Source organism: Tetrao urogallus, assembly GCF_951394365.1.
Source record: "Tetrao urogallus genome assembly, contig: SUPER_28_unloc_2, whole genome shotgun sequence".
Lineage (NCBI taxonomy): Eukaryota > Metazoa > Chordata > Aves > Galliformes > Phasianidae > Tetrao > Tetrao urogallus.
In genome coordinates, this window is record NW_027639057.1 from 35,425 (window position 1) to 58,441 (window position 23,017).

The window sequence follows — 23,017 nt, forward strand, 5'->3', positions numbered from 1 at the left end:
CCACGGGCCGGGGGGAGGCGAGGGACCCAGCGCTGTCTGCTCAGGGGGGTCCCAGTTTGCTCAACCAGAGCCACACACAAAGCCTGACAGGAGGTGCTGAGCGCTTCGTGACCCCTTTAATCCACAGGATCGCTTCTCCCATTGCAGGGAGCAGCTGAAAGGTGACGCTGCTGTGTGTCTGTGGTGTCATTGATGGCCCCGATGTCACCACGGCCCTGCAGTATTGATGAGGCCCAGAGGGGTGAAGTCCAGCCCCAGTGCCTCCGTGTCCCTGCAGTATTCATGAAGCCGGATGAGGTGACAGCAGGCCACAACGTCACCGTATGCCTGCATTATTCATGAGGCCGATTGACTGGGGAGAGCCACAGACAGCAGGACACAGGGCCAGGCAGTCCGTCTGTCTGTCCATCTGGAGAGAGGTAAGGGGTGCTCAGCACACACAGGACAGGGTTCAGAACTGGGGGGTTGGGGTCCCACCTCAGTAGGGTGATGGCATTCATGGAGGCTGTGTTTGCTCACCCCTGGTGTGTTATAAACACAAACAAATCTGTAAGTTTGGTGGCTTTTCTGGCACCAGCCTGAACAAACCTTCTCTTCTGCTCTTGTTTGCACACCTCTGTTTGCTTAGCACGGCTTTCCCGCATGCTCCTGTCCCCTCCTAACCCGAGCCACGTCTGCTGGACTCAAAGATCCTTGCTGGTCCCTTCCATCTCAAGGTATTCTGTGATTCCGTGATTCCATGATTTCCCCGATTCTGTGGGGGCTCAGGCAAACCCTGCTGTGCCTGACAACCACCAGTTTGGCTGTACCCAACATTAATGGCATATTTTAACCCGGATTTTCCTGGAAAGCGGGCAGGCTGTGCAGGGAAGGGAAGCTGGAAGGGATGCCACTGGGAACAGTGGGGTGCTTTGTCCTGTGATTGCTGCTCCTGTTCTTCCACCCTCCTCTGCCCTGCAGGATGCGGCTGGGGCTGCACGCCTGAGTGCCGCCCGCATGGCCATCGACGTGGATCAGGGCTTCGCCATCGCCTTCGTGGTGCTCACGTGCCTCTTCCTGCTGGCCGTGATGGTTCGCTGCGCCAAGCTCATCATCGACCCCTACAGCGCCATCCCCACCTCCACGTGGGAGGAGGAGCAGATCAACTGAGCCCCCCCGGACCCCCAGCACGGCGACTCGCGGCTCTCCTTCCCCACTGGGTGTGCCCAGAGCTTCATCCTGGCCCCCAAGGCTCTCATGGAAACATAGAGTTGCTCAGGTTGGAAAAGACCTTAAAGATCATCAAGTCTCCATTACCTCTGACACCCCAGGGCCCTCCATCTCCTTGAGAGCCCCAGCCGTTCTTCTCTTCCCTTCCTCAAACCCCTCAGAACCCCCCCGGCCCGGACCCCTTCTGTCCCCTGGGTGGCAGTGCTGAGCTTTTGCAGGGACGCGGCCCCTTTAAGGCTCCCCCCAGCCACTCTTCTCGCACATGCACCTGGGCTCACTTCCGCCGCTCACAGCGGCGGCCCGCCTCTCACGCATGCGTAGTGCAACGCCGGCCTCAAGTGGGAGGAACGGGACTTCCTCTAAGTACCGGAAGTGACGGCATGCAACTTCCGGTCCAGCGCCCCCGACCCCTTCCTCAGCCTCCATCCCAGCAATAGGGGGCCGGGCTGGGCCGCGGGGCCGAGGTGCGCGCAGGGACGGCGGGTTGGTGAGGCGGGGAGGGGAGGAGAGCGGTGAGGGGCTCCGGAAGGAGCGGGGGGGGGCTGAGGGGGTTTGTGAGGCGGCTGGGGGGGGCTGAGGGGTTTGGAAGGGAGCGGGGCGGGGGGAGGCACGGGATGCGGGGGGGGGTGAGGAGCGCAGGGGAGTCTGGGGGGGTTTGGGGCCGAGGGGAGCGGGAGGAGCTCCGTGTGCCGCTGGCTGCGTCCCCGGCATGGCGGTGGGACCCGGTCCCCGTTGGGCAGCACGGCCCCTCTGCGTTCCCTTCCTCAGAGAGACGTTGGATCTTTGCGTTTTCAGGGCTGGAGGGTGGGAGTGGGGAAGAAACGTGAGCTGTAGGGCAGCGGGAGGCGGCCGGCACGGAGCGGAGCAACGGGGGGGGGACAAACGGCGGCCTCACTCCTCTGTGGTTCCGGGTGCAGCAGAAATGGATTGCCAGGACATCAAAGAGCTGCAAAAAGAAGTGATGGAGGAGATGGGAATCTCCATGGAGGAGCTGGAGGACATCATCAACAAGGAGCTGGAGAAGTCTGAGTACGTGAAGCAGAAGAAGCAGCAGCTGGAGGAGCTGGAGGTGTGCGTGAAGCAGAAGGAAGAGGAGGTGGCGCACGTCGATCGCCTCTTCGATGATGCTTGGAGGTGAGCTCACCTGGAATTGCGGCTGTGTGTCTGCGTTGGGTCTCGGAGAGCAGAGATGGGGCAGATCGGGTGGTAAAGGCTGATCTCTGAGCGCTGCCTGTTTCCCTTCCAGTAGGCTGATGCCGTGCTGGTTGACTTGTATGTGATTATTGAGGGATGATTAAAATCAGCCCCCCTGACTGTGAACCCCTCTTGTGGATACTTCTCCCTCTTCACGGTGGCTGTGTTTAATTTTGAGCTCCCCAGTGGTTCCTGTTTCTCTCTGCAATGCTGTGGGATTTACATCTGGACTCACTTTATCTTTTCTTGCCTCTCCCTCTTTCTTTCTTCCCACCTCAGAGACTTTCACAAATGTGAGATGTTGGTGAAGGATCTGTACTCCAAACTGGGCCTGGATTACCGTGAGAGCAGCTCTGAGGAGGAGGACTTGGCTGCCAAACCCACGGAAGTGATTGAGATCCCAGATGACGACGACGACGACATCATGAGTATTGATTCGGGCTGGAAGAACAGTTCAGTGTCTTACTGTGGTGATGAGGAAGGAGCGGGGATGGGAGCATCCTGGAGCAGAGGGGGATCAGAGCGGGGCGCTGTAGAGCTGCCCGTCAGCCACGGTGGCCCTGAAGCAGATGGGAGCCGTGAGCTCACATGAGGGACATCAGCGCTGCCATGGTCTGCTGGGGCCCCACAGTGCCTGGAGTTCAGGCCGTCAGGTGCTGAGCTGGGACTAATTGTTGTCCACGTCAAACGTGGACGTCCTTTGCTGTGGAGGAGCTGCAGGTGCATTTCTTGCATCTGGAAGTGATTGGAAGTAAAATTGCCTTTTTCGAGTGAATTTCCGGGCAGGATCAGGGGATGCTTTTGAACGGAGGCTTCCCTCCGGTCCCTTTTCTTTCAGTGACTTTCTAGGGTGCATTTTTCCTCCCCACTGTGTTTTAAACCACTTTTTTTTCTCTCTAACCCCAGGCGATAACAGTCCCAAGGTTCCCAAGGATCAGACCCTGGTGAGTTGGCACAGATCTGATCACGGTGCACTTCTGCAGTGGGGTTTTGCTGGCACAGGACATCGTTGTATTCAGCGAGGCTGAAAATCCCCACTCTTTCACATTCTTTTCCTTCCCTTCAGCTGAGGGAAGCCATGGCAGCGATGAGGAGGTCGGCCCAGGACGTTCAGAAGTTTATGGATGCTGTGCACAGGAGAACAAACGCCCAGGAGGCAGTGAGAGGTCAGTGTGAGCGTCCTGCAGCTGCCTGCTGTGTGCTGCCACTCGTGTGGCCCCAGCCTCGATGCCGGGCCCGTTGGTTTTCATTTTGGGAAGGAAAAACACAGCTCTGCTCTTTCCTTTCCCTGTTGGGAAGACCCGCTGGGGCGTGCAGATCCCATTTTGTTTCTGGCAATCCTCCTCAAGTCCAAATATTTGGAGTTCCTGTGCCATGAGAGCCTTTCAGCGCTGTGCCGTCCTCCCTCGCTGGTGGCTCCGTCCTCCGGGGCTCAGGCACTCGGCTGCTGGCAGCAGAGCAGAGCAGGGCTGCTCCCTGCGTCGGGTCTGACAGATGTGCTTGCAGTTGAAGCACAGCAGAGCGAATCCCTGGTTCGTTTGTGACGCGGCTGTTTCTGGGCAGATGCACAAACCCCTCAGCCGGCGCCTGGTGCTCTGCAGTCTGCTGGACCGGCCGTGGGGGTGGGCGATCTCAGCAACGATGGCGATCTGAAGGTGGGCATGAGGATCCTGGGCAAGAAGAGAACCAAAACGTGGCACAAAGGGACTCTGATCGCCATCCAGACGGTCGGTAGGTTCAGAGTCAGCGGAGCTCAGCTCCTCCCGCGTGGAATCGCCGTGCCTTCGCTGAGCCCGCCCTGCTGGAACGTCTTTCAGGTGCTGGGAAGAAGTACAAAGTGAAGTTCGACAACAAGGGGAAGAGTTTGCTGTCTGGCAATCACATTGCTTACGACTATCACCCCTCCCCGGACAAACACTACGTTGGGAGCAGAGTTGTGGCAAAGTACAAAGATGGGGATCAGGTCTGGCTGTATGCTGGCATCGTGGCTGAAACGCCAAACGTGAAGAACAAAGACAGGTATTCATTCTCCTCCGCCGCCGTTTTATTCTTGTTTTTCTTATTAGTGAGAAGGAAACGTGCTGAAGTGGCAGCTCAGCTGCTTTCTGACCTCCCCAGGGCCGCGCTCAGTGTCCTTTCCTCACTTTTTCTTATCCACGAGTGCTTTGGGTGGAGCCTCTGTTGCGTTGCTCAGATCCCTGAGTCAGAAGTTGTGTTTGGTAATTCAGATGATGGTGCAGATATCAGCCCGCCCTGCTCAGGGCCTGGCATGAGGAAGGAGGAGCCCCGAGGTGTTTTGTGCCAGCAGTGTTGCCTGGGCACGTCAGGAGGAGCAGCAGCAGGTCGAAAGCAGTCCCAGCTGCGTGCGGATGAGAGGCAGCTCCCCTTGGATGTGGTTTTTGCTCTGTGGTCTTTCTGGGAAGACTCACAGAGGGTTTTATCAGCCTCCCACGCTCAGATGTGGCTGCGCCCAGCCGTGCGAGGTCCCATCTGATAAGTGTGGGGAGCTGGGCAGAGCTCTGTGCCTGTTGGTCGTGTTGCAAACGTGCTCCTCCTGGCTGTTCTGCTGATCTCTCGTAACCCTGGCACAGCCCTGCCTCCCAACTGCTACTTGGGGGCATGTTTTTGTTCTTATCTTTCTTCCTTATCTCCTTTCCTCACCGCTGCGGTTCAGCCTCGTGGGCCCCATCTCCCCTGCAGCCCTGGGCTCTTCCACGCACGAGAGGGCCTGGCTGTGCTGTGCTGCTGGGAAGCCTTTGGGCAGCTTCTGTGTGTCCTCTGGGAGCGCAGACGGAGCTCAGGGCTGGGCAGAGCGGTTCAGAAGCACTGAGGGAGGCAGCAGCGCTGCAAAGCCTGGAGCTCCGTGCAGCGGCAATCAGTTCTGTCCGTCCTCAGGTGCCTCGCCTGAGCTGGGCCGTTTGGGGGTGGCAGTGGGGTTTCTCTGCTTCATTCAGTGGCATTTCCAAGCCCAGCTCTCCACCTGGGTTCTCTGTGCTGTTATGCAGGTTCTTGATCTTCTTTGACGACGGCTACGCTTCGTACGTCAAGGAGTGGGAGCTGTACCCAGTCTGCAGGCCGCGTGAGTGACCTCTGCCTCCCCTGCGTCCTCCTGCTGGGTCACTCAGGGCGCTGGTGGGCACGCAAGGAGCTTATCTGGAGCATGAAGGTCGCACATCTCAGTGCTGTGCTCCTGGAGATTCGCTCTGCACGCAGAATGGGAGGCAGCTCCCTGCCTGGGGGCATCGGCGTGGCTGCGCGCCCTGCTGCCCTGAGCAGAAATGCGTTTGGAAAGGAGCCAAAGGACCTTTCCCCAACCTCGTTTCTCTCCCTTTCTGTGCAGTTAAGAAGACGTGGGAGGACATAGAGGACGTGTCGTGCCGGGACTTCATCGAGGAGTACATCAGTGCCTACCCCAACCGCCCCATGGTGCTGCTGAAGAGCGGCCAGCTGATCAAAACCGAGTGGGAGGGGACCTGGTGGAAATCCAGGGTGGAGGAGGTGGACAGCAGTCTGGTCAAAATCCTCTTCCTGGTACGGCCATTGCTGCTCTGCCATCGAGGGGGGAGGATGGGGGCGTTTCTGTGTGTGGAGCCGAACCTGTGGGCCTTTGGAGCCCGGTTTCCCTGCTGGGGTCAGATGGGGCTCTGGAGCAGGCACATGTTCTGCTGCTCTGTGCTTTGCTGGGAAGGTGAGGCTTTGATCTGCGTATTGAAAGCTCCAAAAGCCCTTTTGACTGCGGTTCGCTCCCACGGCTGTGCATGCAAGGTGCTTTACAGAGGGTTACAGAACAGAACTCATCGTCTGCAGCAGTTCTGTCCCGCTCCTCTCCTGCTGCAAGCTCCCAGCAGCTCCTCCTGCTCACTAGGAGTGCTGTTCTGAGCAGCTGAGCAGAGCTGCAGGATTCTGCACGCTCAGCTTGTGCACACTGCAGCAGAGCAGCACTTTGGTGCCTGCTTGGGTCCCTTCTTGCCTAAATAACAGCACCTGGGCGCCATTCACTGTTTGCATGACCTTCCATAAGCCTTCACATCAATGCTTTACCTCTTCTCAGCTGCGTTCTGCTGGCTTCAGAAGCATCACTAACGTTTCCTGGCTCTGCGTCCCCCATCCAGGAAGCTCTTGCTGTAGATGCTGTGAGTGTTGCGTTCTCCTTGCTGCAGGATGACAAACGCTGCGAGTGGATTTACCGCGGATCCACGCGCCTCGAGCCCATGTTCAGCATGAAAACCTCCACTGCCTCCACCCAGGAAAAGAAGCAGGGTGGGCAGGCCAGGACTCGGCCCAATGTTGGTACGGAGCGTTTTCTGCTTTCCTGTGTGTCTGGGAATCCTGGGGTCGTTGGCTGTGTGTTTTGTGGTGGTTTTTAGCAGAGCGCCCAGAGGGGCAGGATTTGCAGCGGCTTTGCCTGCTGGATGCAGCAGAAAAGGGCAGAATCTGCCTGGCTCGGTTGGCTGCGACTCACAGCTTTGCCAGTGGCCCCTGTTAATGGCCAGTGCTTCGTGCCGCTCGCCTCGGCGACCGCATCAGCGTTCTTTGGCTGCTGGGACGACCTCTGGCTGCTGTGAGGACCCCGGGTCGATACTGAGCTCCTTCGTTCCTCCCCCAAGGCGCTGTGCGGAGCAAAGGCCCCGTGGTGCAGTACACACAGGATCTGACTGGAGCTGGGACGCAGTACAAACCCCTGGAGCAGATGCAGGCAGCCTCGCTGGCAGCGCAGCCCCCCTCCCCGCCGCCCTCTGAGATGGAGTAAGTACCGGATCCGTTCTCTGCCGCTCTGCGCTCCGTCTGCGGTGCTCGGCCCTTTGGGCGCTGCCCTCCTCGCGCAGCAGAGCCCTCGCGTGCAGTTCTGCTTCGTGGCTCTGCTCGGTGCCAGGCCGTGCAGATGTTTCTAGTTTTGCTTCTGGGGAGCCGAGAGGAAAGGCTGCTGGAGGAGATGCTGGGGGCGGGGAGCCGAGCGCCCCTGAGCCAGGTGCCCACTGTTGGCCAGGGCTGAAGCTTCGCACACATTGCTGCATTTCCGAGTTAGAAAGCTTGCTGCCTCTCTTCTGAAAATCTGAATTGCTCCCTCGTGTCACGTCCAGGCTTTGGTCCTCGGCTGCCTTGCATTCCTCTGCTTGGACCGACCTGCTGGCAGAACTCAATGGCTTACAGAGCGCTGAGAACTCGGGATCAGCTGTTGGTCCGGGCGCTCGTGGACCAAACGTGTTCACTCTGAGCTCCATCCGAGCTCCCCACGCATCTCCTGCTGCTGGGGGCCCAGGGGGGACCGGCGTGGAGGGCCAGGACGGTGCAGAAGGAGGCCTGGATGGAGGAAGGACTGAACACGGTGATGGAGGGAGCGTGTGTGAGAAGAGCGGGCCAGCTGAGGGTGTGCTCTGGGACCCCGAGAGCCTCACAGGGGAGAGGGAAGCTGCCCCCGTTCATTTTTGTCACCACTGCGGATTTCCCATCCGAATTTACGGACGCCTGACCCCCTGCCAGCACGTGTTCTGCTTTCGCTGCGTTTTGCTGCATGGGCTGAGAGGAGAGAGGAGATGCCCCGGCTGTGGGGAAGCCGTGCAGCACGTGAAGTTTTACTCCCCAGATGCTCTGTAGTTGCAGCAGTGTGTAAGAACCCCGTCTGCCCCCAAAGCTCCCTTCTCAGCGTGGGATTCCCCTCCAAAAGCAGTGCAGTGGGACTCGGCTGCCCCTGGATGTGGGGATCCAGTAGGAAATGCACTTCTTGTGCCACCCTGACCGAGACGTGAGAACTGAAGCTGCAATCCGGCCCCTGTTCTCCAGCAGAACCAAAAGGAGGGATGCTGTGCCAGGGGAGGAGCCCAGAAAGCAGTGCTGGCTCCTGCGTGGGGGCTCCCCCAGGACAGGGGAGCCGTGGGGCAACCGAGCTGCCCGGCACAGCAGGAAGGCACTGGCGTTGGAGGGCCAGGGTCTGCAGCTCCCTGCCCCTGAATCTCTGTGCTCCTGTTCAGCCATCCTCACAGAAACCTTTTTCTTCCCTCTCCTGACCGTGGCTTTGGTTCAGGATCTTGCTGTCAGATCGAATCAGCAGATGCTGCAGATGTTTCCTTGTCCTGCCTTTAAGTACCGGGCTGCTTCCAAGCCAGCCCTTCCCCATCGCTGCCCTGAGCAGCACGCTGTGTCTGCAGGAATGCTTTGGGGTTAAACGTTGTTTCTGAGAGTATTAAAAGTGAGAGAATGGTTCCTTCGCTGCCCTGTTTTATTTGCTGAGGGAGGGCCAGCTCTCCTCCCCGTCCAGCTCCGCTTTCAGCCTTGCTGTGGTGCCACAGAGCTGCTCACTGCTGTTCCTTTGTAACACTGCTGACAGCAGCCTTGTTCTCTTGCTCCTGCAGTTTTAAAGGTGCTTTTCGCCTCCCTTTCAGGCAGGGTTTGCTGCAGTTGTCAAACCCCGCTGCTTCCTGCCCCGATAACAGCTGTGTTCTTTGACCTGCGGGAAGCCAGCGGCTGGCTGGGCTGCGTTCTGTTTCAGCCGTGGACTGAGGCTCTGTGCAGCTCTGCTCTACTGCTGCGCATCCCCTGCAGGGCCGTCAGGGATCCCCTGAGCCCTTCTGTGCCTGCTGGCCTTACGTGCCTGTGTCTCAGCTGGTTTTGTTCTTGGCACGGACCAAGGGGGGCTCTGTACCTCTGATTCCTCCCCTGCTCGGTGCTGAAGCACAGACCCGGGCTCTGAGCGCTCCTTCCTGCTGCTGCGGGGTTTCTTGGTGCCCTCCAACACCCAGCTGTGCGTCAGTTCTCGCTGTAGGGCCGCTGCAGGATTGTTTACGCCGCGCGCTGGGGTTTGCAGGGCTGTGAGGATGGATCTGCTCCCTGCGTGTTGGCGGGATGCTGGCAGTAACCCGGGGGCGAATGGGGCTGCTGCACCTTGCCAATTGCTGCCCTTTTTCCCTCCTGCAGGTGCTCTGACGGCCTGCTGGCCCAGTCGAGGAAGCAGGTGGCCAAGAAGAGCACATCCTTCCGGCCCGGCTCGGGGCAGTCGTCGCCTTCGCCACCCGTGCTGAACGACGCGCCAGGAAGGGCGGCTGCAGCCCAGCAGCATCGGTGAGCACAGCAGAACCCCGGGATTTGGGGTTGCTTTGCGTTGGCTTCTGCCAGGCCCCAATCGTTTGTCACCTCCTTTCCTCGCTGTCCCTCCCTGACAACTGCTGGCTGCGTTTTGTCGTTGGTGTGAGCTGGGGAAGCCTCTTATCGCTTCTGCCCAGTCCTCACCCCTGCCCAGAGCCTCTGGAAAGGCTTGTCTGCAAAGGGCTCGAGTTCCTAGGAATGTTCTGGGGCTTCTGAGGGTTAATCTGTGTCGGCAGGTGGCTCCTCCGTGGTGGCAGCTTTGTCTCACTGCCCCGCAGCTGCTGATCTGTGTGCAGCTTTTTGCTGCCTCCTGCGCTCCCTTCTGGCGGCGGTTTCCCGTTCAGAAACGCCTGGTGGCGATGCTCCGTCCCTCAGCAGGGCAAAGCCAGCAGTGGGGCGCCTCGCCTCCCGCCGCCCCGGCCGCTCACCGTCCGCCTTCCCCACAGCAGCTTCCCCTCCGGGCCGGCCGGCTCGGCGCAGCCCTTCCACGGGATGCTGGACCGGGTGCCCAACGAGCCGTCGTACCGCGCGCCGCTGGAGAAGCTCTTCTACCTCCCCCACGTCTGCAGCTACGCCTGCCTGTCCCGCGTGCGGCCCCTGCGCAGCGACCAGTACCGCAGCCGCAACCCGCTGCTCATCCCCCTGCTCTACGACTTCAGGAGGATGACGGCGCGCCGCAGGGTGAACCGCAAGATGGGCTTCCACGTCATCTACAAGACGCCGTGCGGGCTCTGCCTGCGCAGCATGGCCGAGATCGAGCGCTACCTCTTCGAGACCGACTGCGACTTCCTCTTCCTGGAGATGTTCTGCCTGGATCCCTACGTCCTGGTGGACCGCAAATTCCAGCCCTACAAGCCCTACTATTACATCGCCGACATCACCAGGGGCCGCGAGGACGTGCCGCTGTCCTGCGTCAACGAGATCGACGGCACGCCGCCGCCGCAGGTGGCCTACAGCAAGGAGCGCATCCCCGGCAAGGGGGTCTTCATCAACACGGGCTGGGAGTTCCTGGTGGGCTGCGACTGCAGGGACGGCTGCAGGGACAAGTAGGTGGCGCCCGCCGCTCCGCCTCCCCTGCGCTCGGCGAACCGCGGCTGCGGCGCTGTGGGGCCGCGGCTTCGCCCCCGGGGCTCGGCTTTCCCTGCCTGCCGAAGCCGCGTGCGGGATCGATTCTGTGGGGGCTCGGCTGAGTTTTATTCCTCTCTGCCTGCAGATCCAAGTGCGCCTGTCACCAGCTGACGGTCCAAGCAACCGGCTGCACCCCGGGGGGGCAGATCAACCCCAACTCGGGGTACCAGCACAAGAGGCTGGAGGAGTGCCTCCCAACCGGGTGAGCGTGCGCCCCCTCCCCTCCCCTCTCCTCCTCTGCTTTCCTTCTTCTCTATTATTGGCCTCCCCTCCCCTTCCCTGCCTGCCTCAGGGAGGACAGCCCCGCTCTCTGATAGCTGACGCTGCTCTCCGTTCTTTCAGGGTTTATGAGTGTAACAAGAGGTGCAAATGCAACGTCAACATGTGCACCAACCGCCTGGTCCAGCACGGGCTGCAGGTCAGGCTGCAGCTGTTCAAGACTCAGAACAAGGGCTGGGGCATCCGCTGCCTCGATGACATCGCCAAGGGCTCCTTCGTCTGCATCTACGCAGGTAGGGCCGAGGCTTCGGCTGCAGGGGGCAGCGGAGCGGAGCCCGAGGCGCGCGGCGCAAACCCAGCTCTGCTCCCAGCGGGGCTGCGGCGCTGGGCTGTCGGTGCGGCTGGAAACTCGCGCTGCTTTTCTGCCGGCCAGGGAAAATCCTCACGGATGACTTCGCCGACAAAGAGGGCTTGGAGATGGGGGACGAGTACTTTGCAAACCTGGATCACATCGAGAGCGTGGAGAACTTCAAGGAGGGCTACGAGAGCGACGCCAAGTGCTCGTCTGACAGCAGCGGGGTGGACCTGAAGGACGACGAGGAGGACAACACGGGCACGGAGGAGCAGGAGGAGTCCAACGAGGACAGCTCTGATGACAACTTCTGCAAGGACGAGGGCTTCAATGCCAGCTCGGTGTGGCGCAGCTACGCCACGAGGCGACAAACCCGCGGGCAGAAGGAGAACGGCCTCTCGGAAACGGCCTCCAAGGACTCGGGGCTCACGCCGCAGGTCGGCCACGATGAGGCTGCGGCAGCCGCCTCCTGCAAGCTGCCCGTGTCCGAGGAGACCTCCAAGAACAAAGTGGCCTCGTGGCTCAGCTCCAACAGCGTGTCTGACAGCTTCCAGGACAACGACAGCACCTCGTCCTTCAAGATGAGCGAAGGAGGGGAGGCCAAAGGCTGCAGGGCTGATGCTGCGCCGGGGGGCGCGGAGGGAGAGGCAAAGGCGCCGAGGAAGGATGTGAGCTGGGGGGCGCAGCCCCGTGGTGGGGGGGGTTTCGGGTGCCCTGTGCTCGTCCTCTGCCCCGAGGAGGGGACCTGGAGCCCCGGTGGTGCGGAGGGTGGGTGGTAAATGGGCCCTTCTGGGGCAGCCACAAAGACAAGGAGGAGTTTTCATCCTCTGCGTTTCTTCCTTCTGCAGGAACCTGAAGATTCAAGCAAAGTCCCGGGGTAAGGTTCCTTCAATCCTATTTTCCTGCTGTTTATTATTACTTATTCTTTCCAAATTTGCCTTGGAATGACTTGCTGTGGCTCTGTGGCTGCTCCCCACCTCTTTTCGATGTCGTTAAGCTGCGCCAGAGGAATCTGAGTAGTCGGGGGGGCTCAGAGATGCTGTTTGAGCTCTGCCTTCCCAACCACCTCTGAGCTCCTCTCCTCCCCTCGCAGGCTCAGCGACCTGGGCAGGCTGTATGGCTACAACCCCAGCCCCCCCAAACTGGAGGGGCTGCGCAGACCCACCAGCAAAACGGCTCTGCTGCAGAGCAGGCGGCACGCGGGGCCCCTGCAGCCCCCCGCCGAGGTGAGCTGCCCCATGGCTGTCAGCTGCTGCTCTCCTTTGGGTGCCAGTGGCTCCTGGTTGAGATTCCCAGGCTGGTGGGGGTCTCTCAGGGCTGAAGGCCCCAGGCCTCAGCTTCTGCAGTGGGATGGCGCAGCGCTCTGCACCCAGGGTTGAGGATGCTGTGCACTACGGGGGGTTGTCCCCCCTCCCTGTGGGTTTCCCTGGAGGCTCGAGGAGCCCAGCCTCCCCCGGAGCCCCAGCACCGCGTGGCTCAGCCCCTGCCAGCTGCCTGCAGATTTCCTGCAGGGTGGGGGGGCTCCTTTACTGGGATGGGGGCTGTGGGGGCAGCGCCGCTCAGGAGCTGCCATACTTGCAGGACGTGCTGACCCTGTCCAGCAGCACCGACAGCGACGGGGACAACGGGCCCAAGGTGGAGGGGCAGCCCCAGGGCGCTGCCAACGACAGCGACGACATCCAGACCATTTCGTCGGGCTCTGAGGAGGAGGAAGGGGATGAGAAGAAGAACCCCTGCGGTTCAGGTGAGCGCGGGGAGGCGAGGGGCTGCCCCACAGCGCTGCGCTGCTGCTCACAGGACGTGGGAGGGTGAGGAGGGCGCTGGCAGGAGCCGCCCTGCGGCCGCGTGGAGCTGAGCTGCACTCAGGTTTCTGAGCCGGGCGGAAGCAGAAGCTGGGCGTCCCTCGGTTCCGAAGGGCCCAGGACTGAGCTTTGTGCAGGAGGGCGGACGGCGCCTGGGGAGGGGGGTCCCACAGGGAGCCGGGGCTGCCGGCGGTGTGGATTCCTCCCGGCCTTCGCCCCCCTGCAGGGCCCATGAAGAGGCAGGTGGCCGTGAAATCCACGCGGGGCTTCGCCCTGAAATCCACCCACGGCATCGCCATCAAATCCACCAACATGGCGGCAGCCGAGAAGGGCGACAGCGCTCCGGTCTGCAGGACGACACGGCAGTTCTACGATGGAGAGGAGTCCTGCTACATCATTGATGCCAAACTGGAGGGGAACCTGGGCCGCTACCTCAACGTGAGCACAGGGCTGCGGGAGAGCTGGGGGGGGCAGGGAGGGATGGGGGGGGGAGGATGCAGTGGGATGCATTGGGGGGAGGATGTGGGGTGTATTGGGATGCAGTGGGATGTATTGGGATGTATTGGGATGCACTGGAATGCTGCAGTGGGATGATGGTGTGAGGTGATGTGGGCTGCATTGAGATGATGTGGGATGCAGTGGGATGAAGATGTGGGAGGTGTTGGAATGATGCAGTGGGATGCATTGGGACAATATGGGCTGCATTGGGGTGATGCAGGATGCAGTGGGATGGTGATGGTGATGGTGATGGTGGTGATGATGGTGGTGATGATGGTGATGATGGTGATGATGGTGGTGATGGTGATGGTGGTGATGGTGGTGATGTGGGCTGCGGTGCTTTCAGGGGTGCCACTCATTTGTGAGGGTTTCTGCCCCCCCCGCCCCCCCAGGGTTCACTCCGCACCCACAGCTCTGTTCCCTTTGCAGCACAGCTGCAGTCCCAACCTCTTCGTGCAGAACGTTTTTGTGGACACCCACGACCTGCGCTTCCCCTGGGTCGCCTTCTTCGCCAGCAAGTAAATGGAGGAGGGGGCGGCGCTGGGATCTCTGCCGTCTGGGGGCCGCGTCCCTTTGTGGGGTCGGGGCCAGGCTTCCCCTCCCGGCTGGGAGGTGGGGGGCAGAGGAGGGGGCTGAGGAGGGGTCCGTCGCTGCAGGGCCGTCCCGAGGGCTGGGGGGGGGGGGGCTGGGGGGGGTCCTTTGTCCCGCAGCATCCCGTGGGGAACAGCATCCTTTCCTTGCAGGAGGATCCGGGCGGGCACGGAGCTGACGTGGGATTACAACTACGAGGTGGGCAGCGTGGAGGGCAAGGAGCTGCTGTGCTGCTGCGGGGCCATCGAGTGCAGGGGGCGGCTGCTCTGAGCACGGGGCGCCCGCGTGCCGGACTGCGAGCTGCCGGGGGGGCTCTCACCCCCACCCCCACCCCCACCCGAGCTGTGCTGTGCTGTGGGGGGGGGCTCCGGCCCCACAGCGCCCCCCGGCTGCTCCTGTTGCGTTCGCTGGGGCTGGGGGTCGCTGTTGCCGCCACGTTGTTGCACTGGGGGTCTCTTGGAGTTGTGGGGAGGGGGGGAATGGAGGGGGTGATCATAAACATCAGTGATGGGGCTGAGAGGGGAAGCAGCGCCCCCCCTCCCCCCGCCGTGAGATGTAAAGAATTCCTGTTGTTACCAAGCAATAAAACGGGCTTTTCTACTCCCACCACTCCCAGCGCCGTGCCCCCACCTCCCCCCATTATTTATGTATCACTGCAGCTCAGCAGCAGGAGTTGGTTGTTTATTTTCTTTTAAACTTTATTAATATATTTTAACCTTTAAAAAAGAAAAAAAAAAAAAACCAAGAACAAAACCAAAAACAAAACGACACATTTTGGTCTGATGGCGGTTAATGGTCCTTCCCCCCCCGCCCCCCAGCTCCCCCTTCATTGCAGGAGGCAGAGCCCCCTCTGCCCCTCTCCCCCCCCCAATAAATAGAAACAGAATCGCTGCTCGTTGGCCCCCTCTGGCCCACAGGGGCTCCGGGGGGGCACAGCTGAGCCCCACTGACACAGGACTGGAGGGAGGAGGATGCAGCAGCGCTGACCCACAGCTCCGTTGGCCCAAACCTCAGCACGACTTCATCCATTCGGCTTTGGGGGTCACCTCCCCCCCCCCCACCCTCCTCCCACAGCACTGGCATCAATGGGGGGGGACATGGGGAGGGGGTTTGGGGCGCCGAGGGCAGGAGCCGCCTCTGACCCCGTTAAGGCAGTGGGTGAAAGGCAAAGAGGAGCCGTGAGGTGGAGGAGCAGCCGTGCTGCTTCCCACCCCCCCTCCCCAGAGCTGCGGTCCCAGAGGGGGCTGAGGGGGGCAGAGGGGCTCTGCGGGGCCCCGATTCGCTCTGCCGGAGCAGGGAGGGGGGAGGATGGAGGGGGTGGGGACCCCTGGCACTGCGTGACCCCCGGCCGTGGGGGGAGGCGCTCAGTCGTTCTTGCGGTGGTTGTTGTTCAGGAGGGGGGGGGGATGCCCGTTGGACAGGGGGCCGTTCTTCATCGCCTCCTCCTCCTCCTCAGAGTTGTCCGTCTCCTCGCGGTCGCTCCTCTCGTCCTCCACCACCTGCAGGGGGGGGAATTGGGGGCCGCCGTCACTCGGTGCTGCTGTTTTCTGCCAGGCTTCAGCTTCTCCCATCCCCACCGCTGCCCTTTTCTTTCTGGCCCCCCCCCCCCCCCCCCCCCCCGAGTCACTGCAGCACTTTGAGCTTCACTGCAGCCCAGCGTCCAACTCTGCGCTCCGATCTGCAGCCCCCACCTCATCCCAGGGCGGTGGTCCTGCACCCCCCCCCCCCTTCACCCCAAACTGAATGAGGCCGACATCCCCCCTCCCAAACCAGGGCTATGAACACCCCCAAGATGGGGGCTGTGACCCCCCCCCCTTTTCCCCCCCCGTTACCTTTCCAGTTATGAACTTGTGTGCCATGCGGATGATGAGGAAGGCCCAGAAGACGTGCAGCAGCTGCAGCACCCCCATCATGGCGTTGAAGAAGTAGTAGCCAAAGAAGGCCGGGTAGAGCTCCAGGGGGTAAACCACGGTGCAGTGCATGATCCTGGGCAGGGGAAGGGGCTCCGTTACAGAACCCCCCCCATGGGCGTCCTGTCCCCCCCCCCAGGCTCAGCCCCCCGCTCACCAGAAGGGCAGGATGACCAAACGGGTGACGATGAAGACGGCAGCGAAGACGATGAAGATGTTGTTGCAGGTGTTCCTCCAGTTGGCGTAGTTGAACATCTTGGCTGACTGTGGGAGGGGGGGTGGGGGTGAGGGGGGAGGGCAGAGCCCTCCCCACAGCACAGAGCCAAAATGTGTCGTTTTGTTTTTGGTTTTGTTCTTGGTTTGTTTTTTTTTTTTCTTTTTTAAAGGTTAAAATATATTAATAAAGTTTAAAAGAACCCAGAGTGGGTGGGGGGCAGGGGGGGGCCGTACCTCCAGCAGGTAATCAGAGGAGTCGTGCAGGGCCATGATGAGCGTCCCGGCACGGACGTAGTTGGCAAACCAGGAGAAGCTGATGAGGATGATGGTGGCCACGTGGTGGATGATTTGCTCCTTGAAGTCCTGTGTGCGGCACAGGGGCGGTGGGGGGTGGGTCACCCCGGCCCCAATCTCCCCCATTCCTGCTGCTCCCCTCATCCCAACCCCTCCTGTGCCCCAAAAGTGACCCAGAACCCCAAGGAGGGGTGGGGGGTGGGGGTCAGGGGGTCCCACCTTGCGCTTGACATCAGAAGCGATGCTGAAGAGCAGCGACCAATAGAAGGAGAGTTCGATCATGTAGTACCAGTACTGGGAGGGCAGGATGCTCTGCAAGCCAAGGACGCGTTGGGGGCTCAGGGATTCCATCGTCCCCCCCCGCCCGCCACAGGCATCAATCGATTGACCGAGGGACCACCCTGGGCATGGAGGGGACCCCCCAGAAGCGTGGGGATCTGATGGGGGGCAGCCCCACAGGGTGGGAACGGGGCGGGGGGGCTCACCTGGATGGGGTACCCCTTCCACACCTCCCGGAGGTCGTAGAACCACGGCTTCTGTGGGACGGGGAGAGAGAGACAGAGAGAGGCATTAATGGGGGGCGGGGGGACACCAGGCACGGCGGTGGGGGGCGCTACTCACATCCACTATGACAGCCATGCCAGCAATGAAAGCAAGAAGGTAAAACGTGAATCGCCAACTGGAAAAAGGAAGCAGACCGTGCTCAGGGGCGCAGCTGGGGGGGGAGGGACGAGGACGGACCCCCACCTCCCGGATCGCACCCTCCCAAGGGGGGCTGCACCACCCGGGGCGCCTCCACCTCCAATGCAGCCGGATGGGACCCAGGCCGCGCTCACCTCGCCTCCCGGAACTTCTTGAGCAGGCTGGGCCGGTCCTGGTTGCGGCGGCGGCGGAACCAACGCTCCACCTGGCGCACGGAGCAGCCGCTCTTCCTCGACAGCATCTCCACATCAGCCTGGGGGGGGACGGCGGGGACGTCAGCGCCGTGTTGCCCCCCCTCCCCGCCACCCCCTCGGGGTCCCTCCTCACCTGTTTGGGCTGCTTGGAGGTGGCGGCGTAGAACTTCTCCAGCACTGCGTTTGGGGCGGCTCTCAGCCGGACGCGTTCCTTCACACCCAGCAGCCCGGCCAGTGGGGTGGCCACGTACCTGCAGGTGGACAGACGGACCCCCAGCCCCGTGACTGCGGGCTGACGCCCCCCAAAGCACCCAGGGTCGCAGGGTGAGCGCTATGGGGCTGGGCTGCCCCCCTCCCTCCAAATGGCCCCAGGTTGGGTGTCAGCGCCGTGGCCCCGCATGGCGATGCAGAGCGGCTCCTTCTCCCCCGTTCCCAACAAAGCCCGGTTTGTTCCCAACCTCAGGCTGTGCCCCATTGTTTGCCCAACAAACTGCAGCTCAGATGCGGGGGATGCACAAAGCCACAGCTGTGTGTGGGGGGAGACACAGCATCTCCAGCGCCGCAGTGGGGGCTGCGGGCGGGCAGAGACCCCCAGGGGTGGGACCACCAACCCGAGCCGCCACCGAGACACAGAGCTGAGCCTGAGGGGTGCGGAGCCACAGAACCAAGAGCTTGGAGAAGACCTCCGAGATGGCACAGCCTGAATGCCCACCTATGGGCGACAGCTCCCAGAGTGGAATGGGGCTGAGCCGGGGGTGTGGGGTGGAGGTTTGGGATGGGGGTGGAGGTTTGGGATGGCGGTGGAGGTCCCTCAGTGGTCACTCACGTCTCAAAGAGGTGCCGCACGATGAGGAAGAGGAAGGCCATGGGGATGGTGATGTAGAGGTCGGAGGCTTTGGCGTAAACGCGCCCATCGCGGTCCTCCAAATCGGCCCAGGTGAGGTTTGCAGGCAGCCAGAGCCGCTCCCACCAGAAATAACTGCACAGCGTCCGGAACATCCTGCAGGACGGGGGGGTGAGGGGTGAAAACCCCCCCAAGGGGCACAGAACCACGGAGCCAAAGAGCCCGTGGGGCCACCAAGGAGAAGCGGCACCCAGAATGGGAATGAGCCCCAGTGACCCCAAAAGGCCCCAATGGGCCTCAGCACCCCCAAAGCTCCCCAATGACCCCAAAGTCCCCATAGGGCCCCAATGCCCCCAAAGCCCCAGCGGGCCCAAACGCTTCCAAACGGCCCCAATGTCCCCAGTGCCCCAATGGGCCTCAATGCCTCCAAAGGGCACCGATGCCCCCAAACGGCCCCAATGCCTCCAAAGGGCACCAATGCTTCCAAAGGGCCCCAGTGGGCCCCAATGCTCCCAAACCCCCACTTTGGGGTCACGGCAGATCCCCGCGGATCGCTCCGGTCCGGCGCGGACTTTGACCGGCGCTGTGCGATCATTAACCCGCCCGTTCCGTTCCCGGATCCCCGCGGCCCATCGCGGCCTTTCCTTCGGGGCACAAAGCGGCGGGGCTCCCCGCAGGGCGCAGCGGGGCGGGCGGCGCTCACGGCCGCCCTCCGGGTTTCCTTTGGGCACCGAACCGAGCCGCCCAACCCCTCGGTTCCCGTTCGCCGTTGCGGCCCCAAAGCGCTCCCCGCTCCCCCTCCCCCCCCCGCGGGGCCGCCCCGGTCCCACCCCGGGCCTACCGCGGCCTTCCGGAGCTCCGAGCCCGGGGCGGGGGGGGATGAAGGGGCTGCCAAAATGGCGGCCGGACCGCGAGACCGCGCCGCTCCCGCCCCCCGCCCCCCCGCCCCACTCACTCCGCCGCCCGCCGCCTCAGCGCCGCCGCCGCCGCCGCCGCCGCCCCCCCCGCGCCCCGCAGAGGGCGGCAGTGACGTCACCGCCAACGCCGCCGCCGGGCGGACCCGGGGCGGGGGGCGGGGCTTTTGCGGGGGTGGGCGTGGCCTGGCGCGTGCCGGTTTTTTCCTGGGGGAGTGGGCGTGGTCTGGGGGCGGGGTGGGCGTGGCCGCCGGCCCGCGAGAGAATCGTCGCCGCGGGCGATGCCGGGAAGGGGCGGGGCTTCACGGGAGGGGAGCGCGGGGGTCACGCGTGGCCCCGGGAGCGCGCGCCCTGTGGGCGGCCCGTAGCGGGGTGCGGTGCGGTGCGGTGCCGTGCGGTGCGGGCGCGGCCCCTGCCTTCCCCGCCAGCCCTCCTCGCAGCGCCGCTATGGGCACCCCGCCCACCCCACGCAGCGCCTCACCCCCCCGTGACCCCCACGTCCCTACAGCCCCCCACGCGCCCCCTCTCGCAGCCTCTGTGGTCCCACGGCCCCCCCGCTCCCCTCTATACATCCCTGTGGACACCCCGCTCCTCCCCCCGCAGCTGTTTGGACGCTTCTGCACCCAATACCCCCCCTCAAACAGCCCCTACAGCCACCCCTGCATCCCCCATGTCACCCCCACCCCCTCCTCTGTCCGTACCCAGGGCTCCTACCCTCCTACAGCCGCTCCTGTGCTCCCCCCAACGTCCCCCCTGACCCCAACACAGCCCTCACCCACCCCATCCCTCCCTCCAGCCCTTACAGCAGACCCCAGACCCCACACCACCCCTCCATCCCCAACAGCACCCACTGCAATGGGCAAAGTCCTTTATTGGCTAAGGCGATGCTGTGGGAGGGGGCACACATCTCCCCCCCCACGCGGCCCCCCCACTCCTGAGGGTCCACAGTGGGGGGGGACAGGGGGGGAACCCTGCTCCCACGGGTTCCTCACCCCCATGTTAAGGCCACTGGAAAAACAGGGACGGGTCCCAGCAGTGTGCAAGGAGAGACCCCCCACCCCCACATCTCACACCACATCGTCCCCAGGATCTGCAGAGGGTCCCTGCAGGACGGGGGGGCCCGGGGGGGGGGTTGGCTACAGGAGGGTGCAGTCCGAGTTCTGTTTGTGCCGCTGCCTCCGCTCCGGTGTCGGGCGGCCGCCCTGCTGCGCTCGGCCCTACAGACAGACAGCAGGGATGGGGACGGGGGGAGGACGGAGCAGAGGAGCACAAAGAGGGGACCCTGATACCTGCGGGGGGGCCGGGGGGGGCCGCTGCTGCTGCTGCTGCTGCTGCTGCTGGTACTCCTCCTGCTGCAGCTGCCGTGCCAGCTCCAGGTCGCTGAGCACCGAGGGGCCCTGGCCCTGCTGCTGCTGCAGGGAAAGGGCCATCATGTAGTCCTGGGCACGGAGGGAAGCACAGAGAGCGGTGGGCACGGTGCAGGGGCACCCACCCCGCGGGGGGGCTCCCGCCCCCTTGTGAGCCCTCACCTGGTCCAGCTGGCTCTGCTCTGGCGCGGCTGCCTCTTTGCCCAGAGCATGGCTGAGGTGGAACTGCGTGTCACAGAAGCAGCTGTCGCCATCCACGTTGTGAAGGCTCTCCCACACCACGCGCTCCTCCTGCAGGAAGCCCTGGTCCGTCACCAGCAAGTACAGGTGGCCCTGTGGACAGGGGAGGGGGACGGAGAGACTCAGAACCACGGGGGGGGACTTACAGCCCCCTCCCCTTCTGCATGCTGGCTGCCCCCGGCGACTCAGGCTGTGCTGCTCCATCTATGGGGCCACGCTGCTCCCACAAGCGAGGAATCCCTTCCCAACCTCTCCTCTTTCAGCTTAAACCTCCCTCCCTGGTCCCATCCCCATATAAAGTCACCCTGCATCTGTGTTCAGCCCTGGAGGGCTGTGCCCGGGCTGCGCTGCCCAGGGACTGTCCCTGCAGGGCAGCAGGGCAGGGATCAGCACCGGGTCACAGCGCACCTTGTGCTTTATCATAGTGCTGAAGTGGTTGTTGCGGAAGAAGACGCTCAGCTCCTCCTCCTTCACGGCGGCCGTCAGCTCGCACAGCCCGTGGTACGTGAGCTGGGAGGCTGTGGACTCCAGGAACTGCTCAGCAATCAGCCCTGCGGGTGGGGGGGATGTGAGAGCGGGGCCGGGGCGGCGCTGAGCCCCCCAGCACGGCTCCCACCTTCAGTCACCAGGTTGGGGTCGCCGGAGTGTTTGCAGGTGATGATCTTCTCCACCAGTTGGTTGTAGCTCAGTTTGCCCACGGCTCGCACCGCCTCGGGGCTCTGAAACGGGGGGGGGATGTGCGGGAAATGGTGAGGATGGGAGAAATCGCACCCAGGGGGGGCGGCTGCCACGTCCTGCCCCGACCCAGGGGGCTCAGCCCCACTGTGGCGTCTCTCGGGGCCAGCGGTGCCCTGGAGAGAGCCCAGCCCCGGCGCCCACCTGTGGGTCCACCAGCCAGCCGTGGTACAGCGGGACGTTGAGGAGGTCGAAGACGATGCACTCTGGCGTGTACTCGAAGTCGGAGACGCCCGTGAAGCGAACGTTCACATCCAGACCCGTGGAGAGCTTGGGCAGCACCATCATGGTGTCATTGACGTTCTGGGGGGGGGAGCGGCACCAGGTCCTGCTCAGGAGGAGCCCACGGCCCAGCGCCGCGCAACGGCCGCGCTCAGAGCTGGGAGACGTGAGGCACCCCGCGGCCCTCGCGCCGTGCACAGCAGGGAAATGGGGGGGCGGCCCCCGTCCCGCCGCGCTGCCCACCTGCTGGAAGTTCAGCTGCAGCCCCTCCGACTTCTCCTGGGGTTTGATGGACAGGATGCAGTCCCCTTGGATGCAGTGCAGAACGGTCACTGCGGGGCTCCCAGCGGCGCACGGAGCCCAGCGCAGCTCAGCCCCACCTTGGGAATCCCTCCCCCGTCTGTTGCTCCTCTCCCCAACCAAAGCCCCCCAGAAGAAAGGGTCTGGGCCCCACGTCCCCCTCCTCCTCTGCACCCAGAGGCAATATCCCTCAGAAGCTGTGCACAGGGAGCCTGGCGGGAGGACGGACCCCACGGGCAGCACTGCAATGGACCAACGGGTGGCAGATGGGCCACTGCCTCACACCCAGCCCCCAAACCCAGAGTGACAGCACTGCCCCCCCTCCACTCACCCAGATGTGCCATCAGCTCTTCCGATGTCACCACCTCCTTCTGCGGGGGCAGCTTCACCTGGAAGCACATTGATGGGGGGGATGGTCAGAAGAGCCCCCCAGTGCCGGCAGCACAGACCAAGCTGGATGAGGCGGCAGGCTGAGACGCCTTCGCCCTCCTTTTCCTTCCCACCGTGTCACCTCACAGCCCCCAGCCGCCCCCCCCAGAAGTCCCTATCGGGGTTCCGTGGAGCAAATGTGTCCGACCCCATGGCCCCCCGCTGCTCACCTTCCACTGCAAGAAGAGGATGTTCATGATGGCCAGCAGCGGGCAGGGCCCGTTCTCACTCTGGGTGATGATGGGCGTCCGTTCTCCCTTCCACGTGATCCACTTCACACAGTAGAAATCCGGCTCAGGCTCACGGCTGGGGGAGCGGGCGCTGGGGGGCTCAGCCGCTGCCTGTGGGGATGCATCGCCCTCCCTGGGGGTGGGCAGCTCCTCCTGGGCACCTCGGCTTCCGCTCTCCTGCTGCTCACCGGGCTCCTCTGTGGTGCTGGGATGGGGCACCTCCTCCCGCAGTGCCGGGCTGTGCCCGCTGGCAGATGGAAGTTCCCCCTCTTGTTCGGACCCCCCCGCGTCCCGTGGCGGCTGGCAGGGCTCAGGGCTCTTTGGGCATTGGGCATCGTCCCCCGTGG

The 23,017-nt window shown here is 63.1% G+C and overlaps 3 protein-coding genes across 3 annotated transcripts; 1 reads left to right on the forward strand and 2 right to left on the reverse strand.

The window, feature by feature from the left end:
- Positions 1 to 1,471: 1,471 nt before the first annotated feature.
- SETDB1 (SET domain bifurcated histone lysine methyltransferase 1) lies at positions 1,472 to 14,343 on the forward strand (the record flags this gene model as incomplete). The annotated part of the gene is given in 23 exon segments (XM_079550965.1): positions 1,472 to 1,582; positions 1,586 to 1,673; positions 2,127 to 2,343; positions 2,683 to 2,855; positions 3,310 to 3,347; positions 3,470 to 3,569; positions 3,967 to 4,134; positions 4,221 to 4,422; positions 5,409 to 5,482; positions 5,744 to 5,934; positions 6,564 to 6,693; positions 7,011 to 7,149; positions 9,316 to 9,459; positions 9,933 to 10,529; positions 10,697 to 10,813; positions 10,954 to 11,123; positions 11,264 to 11,850; positions 12,031 to 12,059; positions 12,276 to 12,408; positions 12,764 to 12,926; positions 13,211 to 13,422; positions 13,912 to 14,000; positions 14,226 to 14,343. Coding segments are annotated over 23 exon segments (3,990 nt in total).
- Positions 14,344 to 15,437: 1,094 nt separating this feature from the next.
- On the reverse strand, positions 15,438 to 18,388 carry CERS2 (ceramide synthase 2; the record flags this gene model as incomplete). Its single annotated transcript, XM_079550977.1, has 10 exons — positions 15,438 to 15,572; positions 15,906 to 16,059; positions 16,141 to 16,247; positions 16,434 to 16,562; positions 16,713 to 16,805; positions 16,979 to 17,029; positions 17,115 to 17,172; positions 17,330 to 17,448; positions 17,523 to 17,640; positions 18,216 to 18,388. 10 exons carry the CDS (start codon positions 18,386 to 18,388, stop codon positions 15,438 to 15,440), a joined length of 1,137 nt encoding a protein of 378 aa, XP_079407103.1.
- A 1,768-nt stretch (positions 18,389 to 20,156) lies between these two features.
- On the reverse strand, positions 20,157 to 22,652 carry MINDY1 (MINDY lysine 48 deubiquitinase 1). The gene is made up of 9 exons (XM_079550958.1): positions 22,611 to 22,652; positions 22,343 to 22,400; positions 21,955 to 22,019; positions 21,634 to 21,792; positions 21,371 to 21,473; positions 21,163 to 21,305; positions 20,677 to 20,847; positions 20,437 to 20,559; positions 20,157 to 20,364 (listed from the first exon to the last, which is right to left on the reverse strand). Exons 1-9 carry the CDS (start codon positions 22,635 to 22,637, stop codon positions 20,284 to 20,286), a joined length of 930 nt encoding a protein of 309 aa, XP_079407084.1. The 5' UTR covers positions 22,638 to 22,652; the 3' UTR covers positions 20,157 to 20,283.
- Between the last annotated feature and the right edge of the window lie 365 nt (positions 22,653 to 23,017).